The 25,445-nt window shown below is 42.3% G+C and overlaps 2 protein-coding genes across 3 annotated transcripts in view; one reads left to right on the forward strand and one right to left on the reverse strand.

Annotated features, from left to right (window-relative positions):
* Nucleotides 1-18,635, forward strand: part of mark4a (MAP/microtubule affinity-regulating kinase 4a) — a 29,477-nt gene extending 10,842 nt beyond the window's left edge. The window contains exons 4-18 of one of the 2 annotated variants that reach the window (XM_047343494.1): nt 34-82; nt 448-513; nt 5,555-5,625; nt 5,719-5,775; nt 6,323-6,559; nt 9,246-9,365; nt 9,455-9,554; nt 9,659-9,768; nt 10,677-10,863; nt 11,057-11,268; nt 12,215-12,318; nt 13,745-14,029; nt 16,403-16,485; nt 17,110-17,154; nt 17,227-18,635. In XM_047343494.1, the coding sequence (XP_047199450.1) occupies nt 34-82; nt 448-513; nt 5,555-5,625; nt 5,719-5,775; nt 6,323-6,559; nt 9,246-9,365; nt 9,455-9,554; nt 9,659-9,768; nt 10,677-10,863; nt 11,057-11,268; nt 12,215-12,318; nt 13,745-14,029; nt 16,403-16,485; nt 17,110-17,154; nt 17,227-17,618 (2,118 nt within the window). In that variant the 3' untranslated portion in view covers nt 17,619-18,635. The remainder of the gene's footprint in view (nt 1-33; nt 83-447; nt 514-5,554; nt 5,626-5,718; nt 5,776-6,322; nt 6,560-9,245; nt 9,366-9,454; nt 9,555-9,658; nt 9,769-10,676; nt 10,864-11,056; nt 11,269-12,214; nt 12,319-13,744; nt 14,030-16,402; nt 16,486-17,109; nt 17,155-17,226) is intronic. The other variant, XM_047343495.1, reaches the window with a different exon arrangement.
* A 2,666-nt stretch (nt 18,636-21,301) lies between these two features.
* On the reverse strand, nt 21,302-24,983 carry ckma (creatine kinase, muscle a). The gene is made up of 8 exons (XM_035178381.2): nt 24,826-24,983; nt 23,417-23,624; nt 23,036-23,190; nt 22,762-22,894; nt 22,437-22,608; nt 22,223-22,346; nt 21,941-22,130; nt 21,302-21,802 (listed from the first exon to the last, which is right to left on the reverse strand). Exons 2-8 carry the CDS (start codon nt 23,607-23,609, stop codon nt 21,624-21,626), a joined length of 1,146 nt encoding a protein of 381 aa, XP_035034272.1. The 5' UTR covers nt 23,610-23,624; nt 24,826-24,983; the 3' UTR covers nt 21,302-21,623.
* Between the last annotated feature and the right edge of the window lie 462 nt (nt 24,984-25,445).

A 25,445-nucleotide genomic window follows, 5' to 3' on the forward strand; every position in this document is an offset into this window, starting at 1 on the left:
TCATGGCATTAAAATGACATTTCTCCTTTGCAGCTCTTTCGGGAGGTACGAATAATGAAAGGCTTAAATCACCCTAACATAGGTAAGGCACAGACATACATCATGGTCTGAATCTTTGTGTGTCAGCCTGTGCGTATGTGCGTGTGTTTGTGTGTGAGAGAGATAGATTTGTTTCCATATGTGACCAGACGGAAGCCTAATGCTTTGAATAAGCTTGAGAACATTCATTGACCGAAGTCTAGCAGCCGATGTCTCAGGCCTTACACAGAGGTCACGATGTGGGATTTTCTAAAGCTGAAATGTCATATGGATCAAAACCCCCACAGCATTAACAGCGGGTTCCTCCGTATTAAGACAGACAGGCAGCCGGCTGTGCTATTATTTATAACGTGAGCAGGATTTGCTTATATATATTTGATTTTAATCTGATTCTGTTTGGGCCTACAGTGCAGCTGTTCGAGGTGATTGAGACGGATAAGACCCTTTACCTAATCATGGAGTACGCCAGTGGAGGTGGGTATATTGGCCGTCATGTCCAGGCAATGCTATAAGTATACCTGTTTGGTTGAAGTACACCTTTTTAAATTCAGTTCCAACAGGAAATGATTATGTGTGAGTATTTGATTGTTTTTTGGATTATTATGCAGTTAAGTTCTAGCATTTGGAAGAATGGTGAGGAACAAGGGCTTGAAAACACATTGCAAAATTCCTGGTAAATTTGAGGATGTATTCTTTTTTTAACGTAATTATAAAGCAGTTTAAAGAAATTGTTGGACATTTGTGGAAATACTCTGATATTGACTGATATCACTGCCATGTCTGTCTCCAAAATATAAAGCTAATGTTCTGATTGGCTTAGACTGGTACCAGTGGGAAACAGCTAGTTTAGCTGGGTGCAAAGGTATTGTTCTTTCTTTTTGAACAGGACAATATGCACTGTACACAATATGCACTGTACACAACATCATGCAAAATGCCCTATCAAGCAACATTAAATAAATTGAAAGAAATTTTCTTGATCTGCCTCCTAATCCGGATCCACAACCGAAATTGAATGGGTTCTTCCTTGGTTCACTCTTCCACAAAATCTAATGAAAATCACTCTTATATTTTTTAAGTAATCCTGCTTACTAATAAACAAATAAACGGATGAAAACTTCACCTCCTTAGCGCAGGTAATAACAGTTATTTACATAATGTAGTGTCACAGTATACTATGCTGTGAAAAGCCAGACAACAAATCATTAAAAAAAGTAGTCATTACCTGCAATACAACTCTCACTAATTTTAATATCAGATATTCAAATAATGAAAATGAAAAACCATGCCGTATATCCATAATATGAATATACCAATATAGATCATCCCACTTAAGCAAATTGATAGTGATTGTATTTATATATCATATATCATATATCAAATATCAATTGTAATTGATATTTATATTTGTATAGTCTTACCGAATTACCTTAAAGGGACATAGCATGCCCATTTTACCACAAGTTGATATGGTTCCTTGGGGTCTTAATGAAATGTCTGTAACATACTTTGGTCAAAATACCACAAGGATCATATAAAACAGCCTCCACAGAGCGACCTGTTTTGAGTGCCTGTTCCTTTAAATGCTAATGAGCCAGCTCTCCCCTCTCCCCATGATTTTAAACGATATAAATTACATATTTTATATGATATAAATTATCAAATATGCATCCCATACTTTGTATTCCCTTGTTGTCCTGGGTTTTAATTTTCCCAATCACATAATTAAATGTCCCCTCTGCCCATCCACTACAAGCACACAAGCAGACAGACAGAGAGAGAAAGAGAGGGGGCTATGAAGACCATCATTTACCCGACCCGACATTCAACGGTACAACAACAGCGGAGAAAGCAGAATCGGGCTGACCTTATATACAGTCTATGGGGCTGACCAGCGGAGAAATGCACGTCCGTGGAACAGCCAGGCGGCTGCGTGCTGGAGAACGGCGCGCTGCCTCGCGCGGCACTTCCGCGTCGGTGTACCCGCGTAACTACTGTAACCCGGTACAGTAGAGTGAACACTGCGAAGTCTTCCACACAGCTGGCGTGTGGAAGACCGCTGCAAGCAGCGCAGCGCCGTTCTCGCCGCAGCCGCCTGGCTGTTCACACGGGCGTGCATTTCTCCGCTGGTCAGCCCATAGACTGTATATAAAGGTCAGCCCGCGATTCTGCTTCTCCGCTTGTTGTTTACCGTGAATGTCGGGTTCGGGGCAGTAGCGCTGAACACTGCGAAGTCTCACACTGCTGCTGTGTGGCGCTGACACAAATTCCAGCTCACGCACGGAGAGCGGCGGTCGCTCGAGCAGCTGCTGCAGCCTCCCAGTCCCAACGATCCAGACAAATGCCACATGAGTGAATCGCAGGCTGATCAGCGGAGAAATGCTCGTCCCGTGTGAACAGCCCGGCTGCGTGCTTGGGAACTGCGCTGCCTCGCAGCTCGCTGCCTCCGGTAAACCCGGAGTAACGAGTGTGGGGGACGGGGGCAAGGGGGTCCAAGACCATGTAGGAGACTTCCAGTTCCTTGTTACGACACAATACCCAGGAAGCCAATCGAGTCGCTCAGCATGACGTTTCTGACTTAGAGGAACTATAACAAAACGCAGTGTTTTTTCCCCAGAGTTTTGGGTTGGTAGACATGCCAGATACCCACATTAACCTGTAGAAGCACTAACAAAGTGGAATTTGCATGCTATGTCCCCTTTAAACCTGTCACTTCTTTATATATCACTTTTTTCAACAGTGGTCATTTTTATTTTCCTGAAATCACTTATTCTAGAGAATTTAAACAAGTGAAATTGACATTATTATTTTTTCTATCCAAACCCATGAGTTTGGTAATCCTGAGATGTTGAGGCCATGTACAGTAAAAGGCAGTGTACAGTCAGCGTTTTTCCTGTTAATCTGATATGAAGGACAGTATCTTTAAATTAAAGATGACTGCAGACTGTCCTGTACAGTGTTACATTCGAACTTAATAGAGTGTAGAACCACAGCATAAATAACTGAGCAGTCCCTGTGCCGTAATGCTGCTGCTGTTTAAACAGACTCTTAACAGTTTCAGGAGCAGAGCCATCTTAAGTCTCCTTTTCTTTTTTTCCTCCATTAGTCTCTTTATGTTTCTATTTGTGTCGCTTTCTTGTCACCAATCCCTTTTTTCTATGTTCTGGCCCAGACCATATCATTTGCTCACCGTGACCTTGGAGAATGTCATAGACACAGTTTGAAATGTGGCTTTTTCTCTGCTCCATATTACTTTTAAGTCACAGATAAAAAGACTATAGGGACGTGTGCCTGTGAATAACAAAAAGTGCTATGTATCTTTCAGTATCATATCAGCAACAGTTTGCTCCCTTAAATCCAACAGCGAGCACATTTCTCATGTATTCAAGGTTTCATGTTGTCGATTGATATTGTTTTATGATCATTTTTACACTGGGTTTTGTTTCACAGTATGTCCTTCTATGTTTTTTTAATTTTGACACAATTTGACATTAAAGAAAGACAATATTATGTTACTTTTTTTGTTTTGTATCAATTCAAGTTACATAATAAAACTGTGATAATAATTAAAATGATCATTAATAAAGTAGAAAGAGGCATAGCATCAGTATGTCAATTACTTAGCAACTTTGCTAACATTAGCCAATTAGCATCTTAGCTAACATTAGCCACCATAAGCTTGTGGTCACAGCAAAACCAACCGGAGTACTGAACTGAGCAAGGATGCATTTTATTGTTTGTGAATTCAGAAAAAACAAGATGTAATTTCTTCCTTCCAAATAAACATTGCCTCACTTAATGATTTACCAAGGTAAAGCATAGTGAGTTTAAGATTTGCACATATGTGGATCATGTTACGTTTGCCTGCAACAGGCTAGCTGTTTCCCTGTTTCCTGTCTGTATGGCAGTTTAAGCTGACTAGCCGCGGCTTCACAGTGAATAGACAGATATGAGAGTGATATCAATCTTCTCATCAAACGACTGGCAGGAAAATGAATAAGCGTATTTCCCAAAAATATCAATCTTTTCCTTTGAAGGTTCAGTGTGTAAGATTTAGGTGAAAGGGATCTATTGGCAGAAATTTAAAGGGTGCATGCCATTTACATTGATATGGTTTGGGTCTAATGAAATGTCTGTAACATACTTTGGTCAAAACACAAGGATCATATAAAACAGCTCCTTTTCCCTGTATAAACAGCCTCACAGAGTGCCTGTTTGATGCCTGTTCTTTAAATGCTAATGAGCTGCCCCTCCCCATGATTTTAAGATAAATTACATATTTATATGATAAAATTATCAAATATCCCCCCTGTTGTCTGGTTTAATTAATCTAATTATGTCCCCTCATCCCAAACAGCAGAGGCGAGATCATTCCGAGCATCAACGCAACAACAAGCGGAGAGAGAATGCGGGCTGACCTTATATACAGCATGGGCTGACCAGCGCGGAGAATGCGTCCGGAACAGCCAGCTGTGTGCTGGAGCGCTGCGCTGCCTGGCGGCTTCCTCGGTGTACCGCGAACTACTGTACCGCGTAACTACGTACCGCTACTGTAACCGTAACTCTGCCCGCGCAGTGGCTGAACACTGCGAAGACCGGGGCAGCCGCTGTGGCTGTTCACACGGGAGCATTCGCTGGTCAGCCCATAGATGTATGTCGCCCTCTCTTTCTCCTTGTCGAATGTCTTCGGGTGAACTGCGAGTCCTGTTGGCTGTGTGGCGCTGACAATCAGCTCACGGGAGCGGTCGCTCGCAGCTGCTGCAGCCTCAGTCCCAGATCAGACAAATGCCACATGGGAATCGCGGCTGACCAGCGGAATGCTCGTCCGTGAACAGCCGGCTGCTGGGAACGCGCTGAGCCTCCGGTGAAAGCAGTAAGAGTGTGGGGACGGGGTGGAAGACATGTAGGACCAGTTCCTTGTTACGACACAATACCAGAGCCAGTCGCCAGCGAGTTTCGACACTATAACAAAGCGTGTTTTCTTTTGGTTGGTAGACATGCAGATACCATTAACTGAAAGCACTACAAAGTGGAATTTGCATATGTCCCTTTAATATAAAATAATCCTAGATATCTTTACCCTAGAATGGGCCCTTTATATTTAAATTCTTTATATTTACATCAGGAGAGGGTCCTCTCTACTGAGGCCGACATGTTACATCAGCCCAAACTGGACAAACTAAACACCTTTTGAGTTTTTATGACAACTGAAGGCTACTACAGGTTCTCTTTCCTGTTTGGAAGGGGAGGGTGAGGTTAGGGGTATTCAGCTGCAACATGCAACCTCACCACTCGATGTCACTAAATCTTACACACTGAACCTTTAAGTCTTTCCTCTTGAGGAGAATAATGTTGAAATTGACACCTTGACAGAACTTGTACCTAAGAAATATTAAGAACTCAATTGATGTAAAATTGATTATGTATTTCAGTAATATATGATTGAATAATGGCATTAACTGTAATGGCTTTATTATCTGATCTGACAAGCTGTTTCTCCTGTGCTCACTCCCAGGTGAAGTGTTTGACTACCTCGTGTCTCATGGGAGAATGAAGGAGGTCGAAGCCAGAGCCAAATTTCGACAGGTATGAATTAACCACCTCTCGATGCCCACATTGGACCAATCCTCACGTTTAACTGTCAGTTCTTCAGGTTTGTCCGTGTCCTCCTGTTCACAGATTGTTTCCGCTGTCCACTACTGCCACACGAAGAACATTGTCCACAGAGATTTGAAGGTGAGAAAAGTTCAGAAGATGTTTTGGGCTTCATTCAGAGACAAGGGATTAAGGCTAGTCCAAAACTGGGACATTTATTTTGCTGACAGATTACACTAAAGGGAAAGTTAATTTCTTGGACTGGTCCTAATCTTTCCCTTTGAGAAGGGCCCTTTAGCACGTGAAGCACTGGTGAGTGGAGAAGCACTTTTTTTTACCGAGATGGGAATGGTAAAACAGTCACAGTCTGCCTCTTGTGATAGATTATAACATTTCTCATCACATGCAGTGACATATATAAAGTATGAGTCATGTCCAGTATCTATGTTGTTGGACAACACGCTAACACCCCTCCTCCCCATCTGTCTCATTCGTGCTCTTTTTTTTTTCTTCATCACAATTCCAATTTTTGTGTCCACCCACTTTCTCCTCCCCCATCCATATATTTTCTCCACTGCTCCCCCCTTCCTTCCCTTCCTATATGTTGTTTTGTTTATGCTATCCTTCCCTCTCTCTGGCTGGCCATCCCTGCCTCCTTGTCCTCTGCATCAATGTATTTATAACTCAGGCGGAGAACCTTCTGCTGGATGCCGACGCCAACATCAAGATCGCAGACTTCGGCTTCAGCAACGAGTTCACACTGGGCAACAAGCTGGACACGTTCTGTGGCTCGCCGCCATACGCTGCCCCAGAGCTTTTCCAAGGCAAGAAGTATGACGGGCCTGAGGTGGACGTCTGGAGTTTGGGAGTAATCCTCTACACATTGGTCAGCGGCTCATTGCCCTTTGACGGGCAGAACCTGAAGGCAAGTTGGATGGGAGGAGAGTCTGTGTCCAACAGGGGGCATGGTAACATCACTTTATTGAAGTGCATAGTTTCCAACATCCATCTGACTAAGTCAATTATGACAACTGAGGCAAGTTGCTTGGTTAGATACAGAGGGTGAGACACAGAGTGTTATTTGGTTTTACTGTCTTGAATGTGAGTGCATCATACATAGAAAGCTTGTGGCCGGCTGTGGCGCAGGGTCTCAGGGCTCCGGCGCATGCCAAAGTGTCCTTGGGTGAAAAACTGAACCCTAAAATTGCCCCTTCTCAAAGTGCTGCACATCGATGTACTGTATGAACGGGTGAATTGCGATAAACTGTAAAGCCCTTTGAGTGGTCATCAAGACTAGAAAAGCTCTATATAAATACAGGCCATTTACCATTTGTACTATGAGGCAATTTTTGATTTGTGAATATGGGCTATAGAAATCAAATTTGACTGATTGATTGATTGATTGATTGAATCTGCCTTTACAGTATTCACACATGTCTTTAACTTGTCTTGTGTACAACTGATAAACAAAATTTATTTGCCTGATTTGTGTGAGACGTCCTTGTAATGTTGACATGTTATTTATTTATTTAAGTGGCCCCTAAGTGCTAATACACCTTTGCATAAAGTCTGGATCAAGTTCAGGGATATAGGAGCAGCTAGTCTCATGTCAGGTTTCTATCACTGCCGGAGCTGATTCAAATCTGTGTCTAGTGCAGTGTCATTTGACCTGGGAGTGCATTCCCATTGCAGACAAAAAACAGATGTTAGTGGGTTTTCTTGACCAGTGGAAAAGCGGCTTCAGCTTGCAATGTGTAGCTGTGGCTTTGTGGTCCTGATTGTGATGCAGGACATTTGTCTCTGTTTATGATCTTTTTCTGATTTGATAGGTCACAATTTTTCATGTCCATTAAATAGCTGCCAAATTAGATTTCTTTTAAAAATAGAATTGCATTTCTATAAATATTGGCTGTAAAATTGTGGTTGAAATTGAGATTTGAAAGGAAGGAACTACAGCCAAACCAATACTGACATTTTAAGGCTGGTATGGATTTTTGATACAAATCTGATAATGGTATTGGCGAAATCGATTCTATTTTTTACATTGCCACATAACATTAGCAAAAATATAGTACAAACTGTATTTTGAAGTGCTTTTTGTCCTTTTGGGGGCAAGAAGCTGTAAACACCAACATCTTATTGCCAGAAAAAGTTGACGTAGTGAACATGTTTGCATCACACACAAATCAAGCAGACACAAAGCACCATTAACATTCATTTAGGGTCATTTTTCTGGCCATCTGACTAATGTGAGGTTTTTGCTTTGTTTTTTTGTCTCCATCAGGAAATATCAGCCCCTTAGCTGCTTAATGCTGCACTGTACTCTCCAGCTAGTTGCTAAACCTGTTTGCCAAAGTGTGTAATGGTTATTTAAGGTTCATGCTAATTCTTTACACAGACCAAATGTAAGATAGTTGTTGAGATGTAGATATCTTCATTATTAATTATAAGATAAAAAGTATCTCCTTAATGTTTTGTTAAAACAGATAGTTAACTGTTAATCAGAATGCAGTTGATTGTTTTAACTCCAGTGTGTAAGGTTTAGGTGAAAGGGATCTATTGGCGGAAATTTAATGTAAATAATCCTAATGATGTTTTCACTAGTATGTTTGATGTAAATTGTAAGAATTGTTGTTTTCTTTACCTTAGAATGGGCCCTTTATATTTAAATACTTATATTTACATTGGGAGCGGTACCTCTCTACAGAGGCCGCCATGTTTTTTTACAGTAGTCTAAACTGGACAAACTAAACACTTTTTGAGTTTTTATGACAACTGAAGGTTTTTTCAACCTCAAACGATTTTCACCTTTGAGCATGCAGAAGAGTTGTTGTTAAAGGTTGATGATTAAATTTTAAGCCTGCTCACTATAAAAGAGTATTTTACTGCATAAAAATTTAATTTAGCCGTTAAAAGATGGAAAATCTACAGCTGGATACAGGATACACTGCCATTTAAAATGTTCAGCTGTACACTATCACAGATGTTCATAGTACTTGATAATTAACCTAATAATTTCTATTCCAAATGTTGCCTCCATGAATAATTGAGGTGTTAAAGAATGATGTTGTTCTCTCTTTGTTTGTATTCAGTAATGTTACTGCACTCTGGAGTAAAACCTGCTGTTGGACAGAAAAGTAAAAGTAGTATTTTTACTTATAATCCAGCAGATGGCAATGAATGGCCCCCTAGAGCTCGGCCAGAGGGTGGAGACAAATGTGTATTTGACCCCTCTCATATGTGACTGTACCCCAGCATACTGCCTGCAGCGAGGGACCGGGGGATTCACTTTTTGTGCAACTCATTATGATTTTGTACTGATTGGTCTTAGATGTTCAGAATATCATGAAATATGTTCATGTACTATTAGATATGTTGTCAGTAAGACCTCTATATAAATGGACAGAATAACAGTTGTGAGAGGGGAAAGTCAGAATTTCTTCCATGGAGTTCAATTTACTCTGACTGTTTCCTGACACTAAAGCATATAAAGTTTACCAGCTCTTCCTTTATAATCTGTATATTGTTGTTTCAAGCTGCCTCTGGTTTGTGTATGGCTTGTTGCATTTGAAATGTGCTTTACGTGTAACATACTTCTGATGTGACAATAGGAGCTGAGGGAGCGTGTGCTGCGGGGAAAGTACCGTGTGCCATTCTACATGTCCACAGACTGCGAGGGGATCCTTCGCAGATTCCTGGTGCTCAACCCTGCCAAACGCTGCACCCTTGAGGTGAGGAGTGCCAAACCGCACATGGATTAAAAATGTAACCTTAAATCTGAACGCAGCTGAAGCTTTTTTTTGTCTCTCTGTTTCTACAGCAAGTCATGAAGGACAAGTGGATAAATTCAGGGTATGATGGGGAGGATCTGAAGCCCCACATAGAACCTGTTGAGGACTTCAGTGATCCAGCTCGCATAGGTGAGACAGCTGCCGTGCCAATACAAACTTATCGTTGTCGAGATACACTCAAAGATGTTTCATTGTATCACCGTCTCATTCTTACCTTTGCTTGTGTTTTTCAGAGGTGATGGTGGGGATGGGCTTCACTTCAGAGGAAATCAAGGACGCTCTGCTCAATCAGAAATACAATGAGGTCACCGCCACCTACTTACTGCTGGGCCGCAAAGGAGACGTGAGTTACATAGATCTACCTAATGCAGGTTAATACAGTATTCATTCAGCAATAGGAGAATCCAGGCTCGCCGGAGTTCCACTACTTCTGGATCCAAAATGTTTATTGGCTACCAATCTCAAGTCTGTGTGGTTCTTTCTTTGAAATAGACTCAGTTTCTTGCACAATCTTTTCAAAGTCCTGATACTTATAATAATGTGGAGCTGATGTGTAAAAAAGGAAAAAGTAGTAATTCATTATTTTTGATACTTATGCGAAACAAGATTCTACAAATTCCTCATTTTAACATGGGCAACAGACTGATCTTCTGATATCCCCCCTGTCAAAAGACACATAGCCTAAAATTATGACTTTATTTTACAAATATTACCACTTACTGTTGTAAGATTGTGCCTTATTTAAAATTACAACTTTTTCATTTAAAACTCTGAAAATCTCAAGGTTTTTAGACAAAATCATCTATTGCACTTCAGTCCATCCTGGGAGAGGAATCTCTCACATGTGGCTCTCTCTGAGGTTTCTACATCCCCTCCAAAAATTGATGGCAATCTCCATATTCTCCTTTGCTCTCTCAGGGATCTGCTTCATGTGTTGATATATTGACAATGGAGCTATCTGACCAGCATCAGAGTGCTCATTCAGGAGCTGCAGGGAATGTGACCAAACATCCAATACAACAGCAGTGTTTGATACTCGGTGCTTCTGTCACATGTGGTTCAGTTCTCAAAAAGTATCTACGTTTAAAAACCCAGCAACATTTTTCAGAAAATGTGATTCAAAAATAAGACTAAACACCGGTGTGTTCAATCACCCATTCAGCCTTCTCTCTGTGATACTAAGCATATCTAACGTTATATTGGCTCAGACTTTCTGACGCTTCGCTCTCCAATGTGACTGCAACATTACAGGAGGCCAGTGAGGCTCGCTCTGCCAGTAGCCTGTCCCTGGCAAGGGTACGACCCAGCCCCATCACCAACGGGACCAACAAGCACTCCTCAGCCACTGGCTCCTCTTCCTCCTCCACCTCCTCCTCACACAGCAAGACCCAGCGCAGTGCCTCCACTTACCACAGGCAGCGACGGCACAGTGACTTCTGTGAGTCTCTTCTCTAACCTCCTAATTCATGAGGCGTTACAGTTAGAAATATAAGATAAGATAATAACTCGATCAGAATTCATGCAGATTTCATCTTGAATAGATAATGCGTTTTGCTGTTTGCAGACTCACTGCAGAATACTCCTTATATGAGTCTCTGTCTGTCTGTGCTCTGCTGTCCTCCACAACAAAGGTGGGCCTTCCATGCCCGTCATGCACCCCAAACGGAGTCCGACCAGCACAGGTGACCGGGAGCTACGGGAGGGGCGAATGCCTTCTCGTAAGGCCAGCTGCAGCGTGATGGGGAGCCACAGCCTCCCTCCCTCCAGCCCAATGGTCAGCAGTGCCAACAACCCCAACAAGTCTGAGATCCCAGACCGCCGCAAAGACATGACTGCCACCACAGTAAGTGCTTCTCAAGTGAGTTTTTATGAATTCTTATGAATTTATGTCTTACTTGCATTGAACAAAAGGGGTCCAGGCTTTTGCCATAAGGGCCCGGAGCTTTGAAACTACTTAAAAAAGCTGGTGTCTGTGGCCCTCACAGTGCTGTAATAGACAAGGACCAAATGAAATGATTGATACCTGTCTGTCACTAACCGACCTCCCTGCCTGTGACCATCCTACCCATGCTCTCACTGCATATGATCAGAGATGCCAGTCAGGAGTTAGCAAGCAAGTCACGGAAAAGTCGACTTCTTCCACTGCTCCTTTGGGGGCATAGCTTTGACGAGAGGGCTGATGGGAGGGGATGGGACGTATCGGATGCATTCTTTGAAAGTGTAGCATGCTCTTGCTAGCATGATTACCAACCTGCTTTAATTTTGACTTTTTCGCTAATCAACCCTGACACACTTCTCCACAAACACCATACCTCTTCTTCTTTGATACAAATTTGTCAGAATATAAACAAAAAACAGAAGTACAAAGATGTAGACGGCCCAGGAGAGCTTTTCAGAGACTTCTCTCCTTTATCATTGAGGGGTGGGACAGGACCCAAGGAGGTTTTCTATTTTGCCACTGTTAAAATATCCAGTTCTATTTCCACCAATCATTTCCTCCTGGATGAATAACATATACAACACATATACAACACATAAACATAAGATTGTTCTTTTGTATATTTTTGTGCATGTATTTGTATCAGAAACATAATTAGTAGTAGAAAGTGAATAAACAGAGAAAATGGAGCAATCTAGACAATTTATGAAAACCAAGACCACTTCTTGTATAGACCCATATGCAAATAGTTTTGTGAAGTACACAGATATAGATACAGATGCAGCTTTGCTGTTTAAGAGTCGGAGTAGTCTAATCTAATCTGCATCATACTTTATTCCTCTCTGTGTAGAATAACATCCCTGGAAGTGCCATGACACGCCGGAATACATACGTGTGCACAGACCGCTCGGGCGCTGACAGACACTCTCTCCTGCAGAACGGCAAAGACAACAGGTACCACTTTTTACTGAAGGTTTTAATGTTTTAACACACAGAGATTGCTGTTTTCATACAGTAGCTACCATGGGATACTTTTAAGTGAGTGCACCAACTATTTGATGGAGCTGCATCGGTACAAGTCACTAACACACACTAAGACTAAAATAATGTAAGATGGGTGCATGTTTATTATCATTTAGAGTAATAATATTTACTTGGCAGTCATCACCTTCAGTTGTTTCAAACCAAAATATACACACAGCCACAGGCTAATTATTGTGCTGAATAGGGAGCGTAGCTGTTCGGTATGCTTGTGTGTGGCTGTTGGATGTCAAATGTGTTGGGGTGACAGTTGGGGTTCAATTGTGAGCAAGAAAATGGAAGAATTCCTGTACTGAATAAATTTGGAAAAGAGTTTGCTTGAATATGGGTTAATGTAGATTTAAATGTATCTATAATAACACACATTTTACTGTGGTGAATATTATAAGACAATATTAAGACAGTTCTGCTTTAAATGGTCTGCATTTATATAGAGCTTTTCTAGTCTTGTTGACCTTGTTACAGTACAGGTTATTGCAATTCACCCATTCACACAAATATTCATACAGTGCATCTGTGGGCAGCAATTCGGGGTTCAGTATTTCTGCATACCGAAGGGTAAGATTGGGATCAAACCGCTGACCTGCTGGTTAGAGGGCAACCCCTCTACCCCCTCAGGCACGGCTGCCTTTACTGCTTAAATTTAGCATCACACTCATGTATAATTTTCAGACTAACAATTGACAAAAAGGGATCAAATTTGATGCCACAGAACCAGAAATATTGTCTTTTTTACTAAAAATATTCCTCTTCCTTCCACAATGCAACCATTTGTTTGTTTGCGGTTAACACAACCACAACACCGGCAGGACAATTTCATTCATCAACACTAAACCTGGCATTCTATTGGTTAGGGAATTTGTTGCACAAAAAAATTCTGAAGAAAAAATCTGAGAGTGAGGAGAAGAGCGGAAGCGCGGGAAATCTGCAAAAAAAAGATCTGAGTGTAAGCGTACAGTTTGAGCACAAGTAGAGCACATTTATGCCCAGGCAGGGGCTATTAGAGTGTGAGCGCAGGGTTTTGATTAAAAGCATTACAAAATCTGAAAAATTTGAAATTTTTCTGCTCTCAAACTGAATGATCATGCTCTCCAATAAAGATAGGGGAAAAAAATCGTTCTGAGTGTGCCATAGTAACAGCAAATATAAGTAGCAGGCTACTAAGGTGTTCGTTCCTTCCTTACTCTACCCTCTCAGATATTTTCTACTTTTCAAACTTGTAGTCTTCTGACCCAACCAATGCAGAAGGTGTTTTCTTAAATGAATGATTGATAGTACTGATTTTCCTCAAGACATCATTTATTAACTAATTTCTCCTGTTCCTCTCTCTTTCTTGCAGCTCTTTGAGCCACCGCTTGCCTGCAGCGTCTCCCTCCACGCTCAGCATCTCTGGGGCGGGGGCAGCCTCCTCCTCTTCCTCTTCGGACCGATGCCGCCTGACCCGAGGCTCCACAATTCGCAGCACCTTTCACGGGGGACAGCTGAGGGACCGCGGGCCTCCGGTTTATTCTGCCCCACCCACTTCACCTACCCTGTCTCACCATGACGCTAGCCCCCTGCCCCACGCCCGCACCAGGGCGACCTCCAACCTCTTCTCCAAGCTGACCTCGAAACTCACTCGCAGGTACTTCTACAGGAGCATCAGAGCACCAAACTGTCCTAGGCCTCCAAACACAAGAAGCACACCAGTTTTTGATGCTGATCTGATTAGGTGTAATAGACCTAATCAGACTCCCCAGTCACTGTTAATATATTAAATGTAGAATAATATATTTTATTTATAGATGATGATGATGAAAATGTAATATTTACTTTAAAAAGGTTAACATTGTAAAGTTAATTTTGAACTTGGGGGAATATGCCTATTGAGAAGATATATTTGTTCAATTCATATGAAGCTGGAGTGACGGAGGACAGGTTGTCTTAGTAATCTAGGACAACCTGTCCTGCCGTCACTTCATAGAAACTAGAGGCATGGGGGAAAACTACATAATCAAAAGTTGAAAATACACCGGCCAAACACCTTTAAATCCTATCAGTTGCACGTCATACGTATTTGAATCCATAAAGAAACCAGGGTCTTTTTGCTGGACTATTTATACAAGCATAGTTAGCAATAGTAAGTCTAATGAGATGTAATGTGTTTAAAGTTTAAAAAGTGAGTTTTTATGTTTTAGATGTTTGTTGGTGTATTTTGAAACTTTTTACAGCCCCAGGCTAACATTTTCCCCGTTGCTAGTTTGAGCTAAACTAGCAGTCACCTCTTACTGAACTTATTATTCATATTTGAATATGCTTTTTACTACGATTTTTCCCCCACAGCGCAGCTATATAGTCTGTCTCATTCAGACAATATCTCAAATGGGAAGATCAATACCACTCTTATGTCTGTGCCAGACAAGCTGTTTCTCTCTGCTTAAAACCATTGAGCTAAACTAAGCTAAGCTAACATTCTCATGGCTGTAGCTTCATATTTAAACTAGAGTCTGTTTGATCTGTTCCAAATCAGTCGACTTGCAGCGTTTTACACTTGGTTCTGTTTCTTTTGACACAAGAAAATTCCCTACAAACCTATAAACTTGGTTAGATGTGTCAGGGACAGGAGCATGTAAATACTAGACGTACTTGAAGAAGGTCCAGTACTGTCAGTGGTAATACTTCTGTGAAAGGAACATTGCTGCTGCTACTACGTAGGCGGCTGCATCCCAGAAAGCAAAGCAACATTGGCTAAAGGAGCTGAATAGCTCACGCTCACAGAGTAAAGCTGGTCCGATCCCATTCTCACCACAAACTAACCACTCCAAGTTGGTTTGGGACCAAACCGAGACCACCTCCTCTTGAGGGTTAAGGTGTGGTTAGTTTGGTCCACACCCAAATGTGATGACTGTCACACCTGCACAAATGAATTACACCAAGGAGGGAAATAAATTGTGCGTTCATGTGATGTCCGAATAATTGGAATATTCAGATTGGGAAAATTGACATGAACGCCATCTCAAGTCATGACAACTCAGAAAGTCGCCGGAAAAGTTTTGTTCATGAGTTGCCAAATGACTAACGTCATCACTTATAAACAAATTAACGTATTTTACAATCGTAATTGTGTTTACAGTCTAAGTTTTTTCCCCACTCCAACTTCAAAGCACTTGAACACACCAAAGTCGGAACAACAACTTCACAACTGGGAAAACCTTCTGAGGAGCATGTGAATGCTCCAGAAGTCGGATTGCGATTTAACTGCACCAAAAATCATTGATTTTCTTATCTAACTCTCAGTAAGACAGTGAATGAGCACATTTTCAAAGATGTTTAAACTATTCCCTTAACTACACATACGCTGTCAAATGTTTTTAGTAATTCTGTAGGTACTTCAGTCAGATTAAGGTTATATGTTAGCATTTTTTACATCATATCAGAATATGTAGAGGGGATTTAGTACTGCTCTCAATTTTCTTTGATTTGACAAGATAAAGCTGTGGTTGCATTATCAGTTGCTACAAACCTCCCTTACTCTCTAGACTGGGTGGTTTTTATTTTATATCTTGTCCCCACATGCTGTTGCATGGTCATTGGTGGTTAAGGCTTGTTTAGAGTTAGAACAAGATTCCCTTATTCCTATTGAATTAAATTTAATATATATGAAATTAAAACATGAAGCATTGTTGTTGTCAGCTTCTGCCTTTCAGCTTGGAGGCAGCCCGAGTATGGATCCATGCTTATCAGAGCATTTTATTCACCCAGGCTTTTTGGCAAGCCCTTGTGTGGCCCTGGATTATCCTCCACTCCCCTCTCCCTCCCAGTCGTCATAATCACACATGTCTAATCTTATCAAACCTCATCTTTATCCTTGCCAATCAGCTGCTGCGCTGCGCTCTTTTTCACCACTTGCTCTCCTGTGATTCATTTATCTTCTCTCTTACCCCCTCCCCAACGCCCTGCTCTCACCCTGTACTCCCTCTTTCTCTCTTGTTCTGTTTTCCCCCTGTCATGGCATCAGGGTCAACCTTGACCCGTCCAAGCGCCAGGGCTCAAACAAATCAGTCTCGGGTTGTACTCTTCCACAAGGATCAAAAACAGTTAGTAAGTTCCCATGTCTCACGCTTCTTTCTTGTCTACCTGTGCCGCCCCATCTGTCTGCCTCGTCATGTGGAACGTTGCTCCGGTCCATGAATGCCTGCCTGACTTTCTTATACCTCCAACTATGAATTATTGCTTGTCTGCATGCACTTGTTCGTCATCTTCATGTCGTCAAGGTCTAACACATTTGGTTTCAAGCATGGTTGCAATAAAGGAAAATCCATTTGACTTTTGTTTTGAACTTTCAGTTTCAGGAAGACATTGGCTTTTACTCCATGATCATCCTAGATAAACCCTTAGAAAAGTTGTTTTATGTTTTCATTAAGTATTTGTGGTTGATGGGATGAAACCCACTGAATGTTTATTCCATATGTTGTTGGGAACAGTGGATGGGAATGTGCAGTACCATACACAACAATGATTCAGCATGCTGTGAGTGAGAGAAGAGGACATCCCTGTGAGTGCAGGAGAGGGAGAAACTGTTCTACACATCTCATGCTTCTTGTTGATGTTTGCTTGGTCTCACTGTATTATATCCACTGCTGAATACCATCTCATCTGAGAGTTGTAGGCTGGTGGTACTGTACTGCAGTGGACTACATCTGACTGAGCCTGTTTGTCTTACAGGGTCACAAATGAATCTGAGGGAATCAGGAGATTTGCGGTCACAAGGTCAGTACATGTTCCTACTGCATTGACTGCAACTAGATGATAGTTCTTTTTGCTATTATGAGACCAATGCAGTACTTGCAGCCATGATTCATTACCAACATTTTGTTTTTGTTTTTCCTGCCTCTAGTTGCCATTTACCTGGGTATCAAAAAGCGTCCGAGCCCCGGGCCGTCGGACGTGGCTGGGATCTGAGAGGCGGGGGACGGCGGGACCCTGCGGAGGTGGTACTGGCTCTGCGGGAGGCAGCGTTCGGATGTGGCTGCCAGGTCCACCACGCCGGCCCCTTTCTGCTCTCCTGTACCCACGGCTTGGCAGGGGGCCGCGTGGCTTTCGAGGCCGAGGTGTGCCATCTTTCCACGGGCAACTCCGAGACTTCTAACGGGGTGCGCTACACGCGACTCTGGGGGGCACCGCTAGCTTTTCGGGACATTGCCACCCAAATCTCTAAGGACCTTGAACTTTGAACAAAGGGTGTGTTTGCGTAGGCTTGTGCTTTTTTTGTGTGAGTGTTGATGCGTGTGTGTGTGCGTGTGCAAATTCAAAGGGGTGGAAATAGTTGAAGAAAAAAAAAAGCAGAGAAGGGGTGAGGGGCTGGACCCGAGAGAAAAGACTTCTCCTTCTGTTTCTTTCATTACAACCCCCCTTGCACACACACACACACACACACACACACACACACACACACACACACACACACACACACACACACGCACACACACACGCACACGCACACACATCACACACACAAACATACACACACGCCTGACCCGTAAAGTCACATAGACTGATGCACCCACACTTCACCCTATCACCCCACCCAGCTCAGCCAACTTCTTCTCTGAGCTGCTGCACCCACTGGACCTGGATCAGATGGAATCTAGTTGAATATTTTTTATTGCTACTCTAGCCATAATGACTCTTAATTTTGTTATTTATTGCTCTGATAATTGTTTTTACCCACTGTCACTATCACCACTACAGGAAAAACACCATTGTGTAGTGGACGTCATTGACAAGCCAGTCCTTTTTTTTAAACTGTTCTTTTATATGTTTATGTACACTGTTAATTTGTTTCTCCTCACAATGATTACCTGCTGACGTTTCATCACCTGGGGACAATAACATGCACAAATGTGGAGATGGTCAGATTCGGTGAGAAGGTGAGCAGTAGCAGAGGGTTGCATCGCATTGATTGGTGCACACACAGCAGTGACGGCTGCACTGGATTAAGGTCAGTGGGAGCAGGGTTGACAGGCCTTTGGAACAGCCAATCAGAGGCTGACTCTGACACTAATGAACCAGTGACATGTTGAGCTTGATTATCCAGTAGAGTTCTCATCTCTCAATCACATTATGAGACAAGCAGAAAATAGAAATGTAGATAAACTTTACTGTGAAAAAAACCCTCATAAATTTGGAAAAATCATGTTGAATTCTAGATTTTTGTTGCATTAATATCAAAATTGATTTAGTTAAATAACTTACAACTTCCATCTATACTGGCGCTCAGAAAGACAACGTGCGCAATACATGCTGCTCCCTGATTGGCTAGATTCATTGCCTGTCAGTGCTGGTCAATGACAGTAACCTCCCACCTCATTCTTGCCCCTTTACCTTTCTTCAAAAGCATCGCTCTGAAGACACAACAGCAGTGACACAAACCTGAGAAAATCTTTCGAACCCGCAACCCTCGACTTTTAAAAACTGGGCGAGGTGCTTAAAGTCAGCATGAGCTCCTAACGTCATGCAGACCTGTCCCTGTGAAAGCAGTCAGTCGTCTCAAAATAAGACACACTGTAAGTCTGATGTATTTTCAGTGCAATGCAATTCTATGGTTCTGTTTTGTGCCATGTGACCTCGCCTCAGCCATCAGGTCAGTATGTCGATGGGAAACCCCCAAAAGTGGATCAGCCAAGCAATGAAAACACACACACACACACACGTCCAAGTATCCACCCTCCTGTTTTTGTGGCACAGTGTATAAACTGGTGTGTGCATTGTTGATGGCTGTGGGTATCAGGGAGGGGGCGTCTTCTGAATTTGGAAATGATGGAGGCAGTGTGGACGGTACTTTCTTCTGTTCAGTCCGTTGCCTTTAAAGTGAACAACCCCCAGCGCGTTCATACAGTGCATATTTAATGTTAAAAAAAAACAAGAAACAAAAAAAAAACAGAGAGCTTTCTATTCTCCCTCCCCATTTTATTTTAGTGAAAAACATACTGTGATATTTCTGTAGGCTACGGATCATGTTGTTTGGCTACTAATTTACTGTTGATACTCTCTCTCAGTTGTGGCTTTGCTCACAGTGACCCAAGACAGACCCCAGCCCCACCCTCATTTCCTTCCCCACTGATGTTAAACTCTTTAAATTTAACAGGCTCAGCTGTCCACACGCATATGTACCACCTACTTCTTTCCGTCGGCACAATGAGCATATGGCTTACCTCTGCTCTTTGTTGGAGGTTTTTCTCACAGGGGAGCACTCTCATCATCCACACTCTCACATTGTAAGACCCATGTATGGCATCTTCTCAGTCCTGTTTGGTGCGTGCTGTTTCCTGGAGCCCGACGAGTGGGGAGGGTGGTGTTGACCCGTCCTCCTCCTCATGGTGAGAAGCAGAAACCAATATGGGCGCTAGGAGTCTGTTGTTGTCCTCTCCCTGGACGTTTCTCATTGTGGTGTATATTAGCATTAGGTAATATAGACCTCAATGCACTTTGCTTTGACTTGAATCAGCTCCTTCCAGTGTACCTGTATAGGTAATACCCAGAACTAGCCACTGGAGGGCGCCAATGTCTTAAATGTGAAACACTTCAATTTGTGGATATTTGCACAGGTACTTTATTTATTTTTTAGAATAATATCATTAAAAAAACAGGATTTATATCAGTCAGTTGATGGCTGTATATAAAATATATGAATATAGTATATATCTTAGAGCTCAAGGTTTATTTATAGCTAGAGCAAGGGAAGTAATTCTAGTTTAAAGCAGTTTCTGTCAGTGACAATGGGGAACAAAATCAACCTGCAATCCTGCATGACTTCAGAGTTTGGGTTTTAGGGTAAAAAATGAAACATGATGCACACCTAGAATCAGAAGCTTTGTGAGATGCAGACACAGTCAGTTTTCAAGACATGAATTGATACAAAGAAAATGGTGCTAGACGTAGCACCAGGTCATTCCCCCCTTTCACAAAAACAAACAGGACGGTGTGGGTGAGGTACAATGACTTCACCGTGTTGGATAAAAGATAGGTTTAGTACATTCAAGAGGGCTTCTGAGGTCTTAGAAGTATTTAGATATGCCATGAAATGTACCACAATATACAGTGTGTAATTCAAATAAATCGCAATAGGGACATAGGGAATAAATTGTGCAATTTTTATTGCCAATTGCTACTTGACTTGAAATTACAGAGATCCCAGTTAAGTCCCTTACACGTTGACAGCCCTGGGTTGCATTCAAGCCATAGAAATGTCTCCTGATTGCAAATATAAATCAGGTTGTTTGCAAAGTAATTCAGTGGAAATTGTTGACATGAAACAGGCTAAAAAGCAAATGACTTTGTGTAAAACAACTCAGTCTTAGCATAAGACAGATGAACATTGTCTTAAGGTGAAATCTACTGTGAAAATTCTTAAAGAGTTGAGTTTTTTTTGTTGACCTGAGTGTTGAGTAAATGCTTGTGTACCTGCTAGAGACCATGTGTAACTGGTCTGGATCAGATGGTGGATGGTACAGTATTAAGACCCCTGGGGGCTCAGTATTTAACCTGCACTGTCATTTCAAAACTGATTATGGAAACTGTTGATGTTATATGCAAAAAAGACAGAATAACAGTTTTACCTGAATGAGTAATTTTACACTGCTCTACTGTTTAATTCCTCCCCTCAGAAAGAAACTGTAATGTGAGATTGCGTCATTCTGGTATTTAAGGAGAACATGGAGCTGAAGATTAATAAAATTCACTGATGTTGGCATTTTTTCCTTCATTTTGGTGTCTTGTTTTCAGTTATGACACATGATCTTAACTTGTTGATAGTTTCTGAGCATCATGATTAGTATCAACATGTAAAGAATGTTCTTGTTCTCAAAATAGTTTTTTCGAGTTTCTCAATGTTGCAACAAAAAAGACCAATGTTTCATTCAGTTGTTAAACGGGGCACCTTTTATTGAGTAATATGAACACCTTCAATAACCATTACTCTTAACTATAAAAAGTGGGTGATGCCACGTCTGCTAGGCGAGCCCAGCTCAGTGGAGGCTGATCCCAGGATGTTACCAACCAACACAGGAGAACGTGAAAAAAAAACTTATGACAGGGAAAAGAAAGAAAAAGCTGTAATGAGAAAAAAGGTGAGCAGAGTCAAGAGTCTCTAGATGAGCAGCTGTTTCCTCTGAAAAGCCATCAGCTGGCTCCATTGAACGTAAATGAATGGTCACGGGGAAAGATGAGATTGTTCCTCTCTACTTCTGGGCAGGGATCATGCTGTCGACTGCTTCTCCCTTTTCCAGCTTCTTCTCCATCTCAACCATCAGTTTGACACCATCAACCACCAGCTGGACCTGCTCCACCTCAGAGGAGCCCAGACGGTCAGCGTTGGAGATGTCGAACACACCACCCACAGAGGCTGTGTCCACACCACCTAAAGAGGACCAAGGACAGGGGATCAGGTACAGATTACACATAAGAGCTCAGAGTGCTGAGACGCCCAGCAGAGATCTTCATGAACCGGCCATGCTGATCCACAGGTGTACATTTTTAAAAGTGTGCACATGCATACCTGTGCCACGCTTCTGCAGACGCAGCCTGGTGAGGATCTCGTCGAACTTGGCGTGTGTGCTCAGCTTGGGCAGCTTGACATGGACACCACCACGCAGTCCAGTGCCCAGGTTGGAGGGGCAGGTCAGGATGTACCCGAGATGCTTGTTCCACATGAAGCCACGGTTGTGCTTCTTGAAGATATCCTCAATCTGGCAAATAAGAAAGAGGATAAGTCAGAGGAACATCCAGCTGCAATCAACACTGCTTTCTCCAAATCAAATCATGCTTTTTGGACTTTTACCGTCTTGAGGCCAACGCAGAAACGCCTGAAGACCTCCCTCATGTTGCCACCCTGCTGCATGGAGATGACACGCAGGTGATCCTCCTCATTGACCCAGACCAGGAAGGACTTGTTCTCATTGTGCCTGGATGAAAACAGATGAAAAGCATTAACATAAAGCCCACAGATTCAAAATGAATGTGTAAATCCATACTAAAGTCTGGGTTGTACTCACCAGATGCCTCTGCCATCAGGCCAGTCACGGGCCATTCCAGCACAGGTCAGCAGGGGGGAGACAGGCTTGTCAAACAGGAAGTGATCAGCGATCAGCTGCTCCTGCTCGGCATCAGTCATAGACTTCAGGGGGTAGTACTTTCCCTTGAACTCACCATCCAGGCTGGCTAGAGCTGCAGAGAGAGACGCGCTGTTAGGAGTCTGCATGTAGGACCATTTAAACTGATTTAACATAAAATCAATTAGCAGAGTGAAATATTGTTGCATTTATCAGTCTTGTGAAAAGCCTATGGTATACTAATGTACTCAATTTATTCACAGTTTACCTTCAACGGACATAGTCTCAATAGCTCTGCGCTCCCCACGGCTGTTGTGGGGGGGCAGGGTGAATCCCTTGATGCTACGGCCAGTACGAACACGGCTGGACAGAACATAGTTGGGGTCCAGGTCGTCACCACCCTAAAAACAAAAATGATCATGTTTGATTACAAAGTGAAAGTCTTATACAGTGGATATGTTTTCTCTAGTGATTTCTAAGTTTCTAAGAGCCTTAACACAATGACCCATAGTGCTGTCAGCTCTTGGCTAAAAGTACTGTACCTTCAGGTTCTCGAAGTTCAAGTCGGTCTTGTGCATGTCAGTGGGCTTGTATCCACCATGACGGTCAGAGATGATGGGGTCCAGCAGCTCCTTGAAGACCTCATAGGACTCCTCATCACCAGCGACACAGCCAACAGTCATGATGAAGGGGTGACCTAAACATCAGAAGAGAATAGGAAAGCAGGAATTAAAAGATGGAACGAAGATAATAGCTTCTGTACAGTGTGATTATTTAATTAGATGTTTATTCACAGGCAAAATTAAGAAATGTTTATATAACTGCAGCTTTGTACATATTTGTAGACCTAAATAGGGCAGAATGATTTTATGAATCCTAAAAAGATTTATAAGTCTAAATTGAAGTGTGTCTCTGGGCCTCACCAGGGTTGTCGACACCAGTCTGGATGACATCATCCACAGTGTAGCCACTGGGTGTCTGCCTGTCCCTAATCTTGCCATACATCTCCTTGGTCAGAACCTTGGCCATATGGTTGTTGTGCTGGCTCAGGTCGGGGAACTCCTCCTCAACCTTGTAGTTGAGCTTGAAGTTGTTGTGGGTGTTTCCGAAAGGCATGATTGCTTTCTTACACTGCAAAGAGAAGGAAACATTGGATGAGAAAATTTAAGCTGAGACAATTATTATAAACCAATTCTCTAAATCTGAAAGTGTCTCTGAGGGTTGTCTGAATATGCACAAAAGATCTTCAGCATTGGAAGATGTGAGATATTCTGCAGGACAGCTGCAGAGCTCGAGTGGGGTCGGCGTTGGAATCCTGGTAACAAGTGTCGCTCGATTCTCAAAAGCTCAAATGTCCGGTTGAAATAGTCGGGGGAGGAGTACATGTTGCCTGGGTATTTTTAGCACCAAAACATGTGACTCTTAACCCTGTCCTTAAAATGTCCCCAGCGTTTAAACGTAGCATTTATATTATTATGACACACACGAGCTGAGTTTCACAGTTCACATGTTAACAAGTTACACATACCAATCACCTTCATTCTATCAAACTGAGTCGACAGGATCAAACACTTACCACATCACTTAAAGTTGTCACTATGCTGAACTTCTGACTGACAAGCTGCAGATGCTTCCCCCCATCTACCAAGATCAATTTACTTCTAACTACTTATAGTTACACAGTGATACTTTTTCACTTTGAGTCTTGCTTCCATAGAATGATCACACGAGTAAGAAAGGCATGACACATACAATTACACACGAGTTAGATCACATGAAATCTAATCAGTGCTGAACTACAGTATAGCATTTTGGTAACAGGCCATATTGGTTTGTAGAGCTAACATTTTAATGCAGTTATCACTTTGCTCAGAACAGTTTTGTTAGATTAAAGCTTTAAAGTGTGACTGCTTAATGGCCGAATTCAGTAATAGGAGATTCAGGGCCTTCAGGCAATCGCTCTTAGACGTGTCAAACTGAGAACCACCTGTCTACTTGAATCGCTGTCCAAAGGAAAAAACATTTGCAGAGAGCAACAGCATATGTTATACAATTTAACAAGTGGTGCTACTGCTCTGCTAAAACAACATGCTCATCCCCGTTTTCACTTAACTAACAATAATCTGACAAAGTTCAATGACATCTGACACATAGTCTTTTTTTCAGAGAATGCATCGAATGCATTCAGACATCCCAGAATTGTTGTGTAATAATCTTTGGATTTCATCGAGGACTGCAAGTCTAAAAAGTGTTTCAATGGTTATCCAAATCCACACATCTGCTCCTCCTCCTTTAACTCCACAAAGTAATCATCGCTGTGATAAGTCTTTACCTGCACACCAGACAAGAAAAAAAAGGTAACAGTCCTTGGGATCAAATCCTGTTCACCACAGCCAAAATAGGGGCACCCGAATCTGGGGGTGCCTGCTCCCTGTTTATATAGCTGGCAAACGCTCTGTCATTGGTCAGGCCATTTTAGTGCCTGCTTAGCCCTCATTGGCCAGAGCCTCTGCAATGATACTCTGAACAGTTTGTGAAAGGGTCACATTTACATCTCAGTCATCCAAGATGGGTACTGCAGCTGTATCCTCACCTCCCCTCACCCTCCCTTGGCCCATACATAGCACCAGTTGGTCGGTGGGAGTATCCAAGTGGGTGGGGGGCATAAAGGTGGGTGAGGGGTGTGTTGGGGGGAGTTGAAGCAGCTGAAAAAAGCTGAGCTTCCCATTTGACAAACATGCTATGGAGATCAGGCGTCTTTGTGTCAGACATGAAGGTTGGAAATGATTTGTGTTCTTTTCACACATAGGTGGAAATGTTGACCAAAGACGCAATTTACCCATCAGGTGGTTGACGGAATTTTTTCTTCCAGCTTTCTGGATAAAGGAAATGCTTTAAACATTAAATTATATGAAACATTTTGGAAATCTACAATTTTGCCCTTGTTTCTTG

The sequence above is a fragment of the Hippoglossus stenolepis genome, chromosome 15 (assembly GCF_022539355.2).
Source record: "Hippoglossus stenolepis isolate QCI-W04-F060 chromosome 15, HSTE1.2, whole genome shotgun sequence".
Classification (NCBI taxonomy): Eukaryota; Metazoa; Chordata; class Actinopteri; order Pleuronectiformes; family Pleuronectidae; genus Hippoglossus; species Hippoglossus stenolepis.

What these genes read in the sequence shown, in the direction of transcription:
- ckma (XM_035178381.2), bottom strand. Translation starts at nt 23,609, where the DNA reads ATGCCTTTCGGAAACACCCACAACAACTTCAAGCTCAACTACAAGGTT. An exon ending in TGAACTTCGAGAACCTGAAG is followed by an intron (nt 22,895 to 23,035) that starts GTACAGTACTTT and finishes TTTTGTTTTTAG; the next exon opens with GGTGGTGACGACCTGGACCC. An exon ending in CCTGATGGCAGAGGCATCTG is followed by an intron (nt 22,347 to 22,436) that starts GTGAGTACAACC and finishes GTTTTCATCCAG; the next exon opens with GCACAATGAGAACAAGTCCT.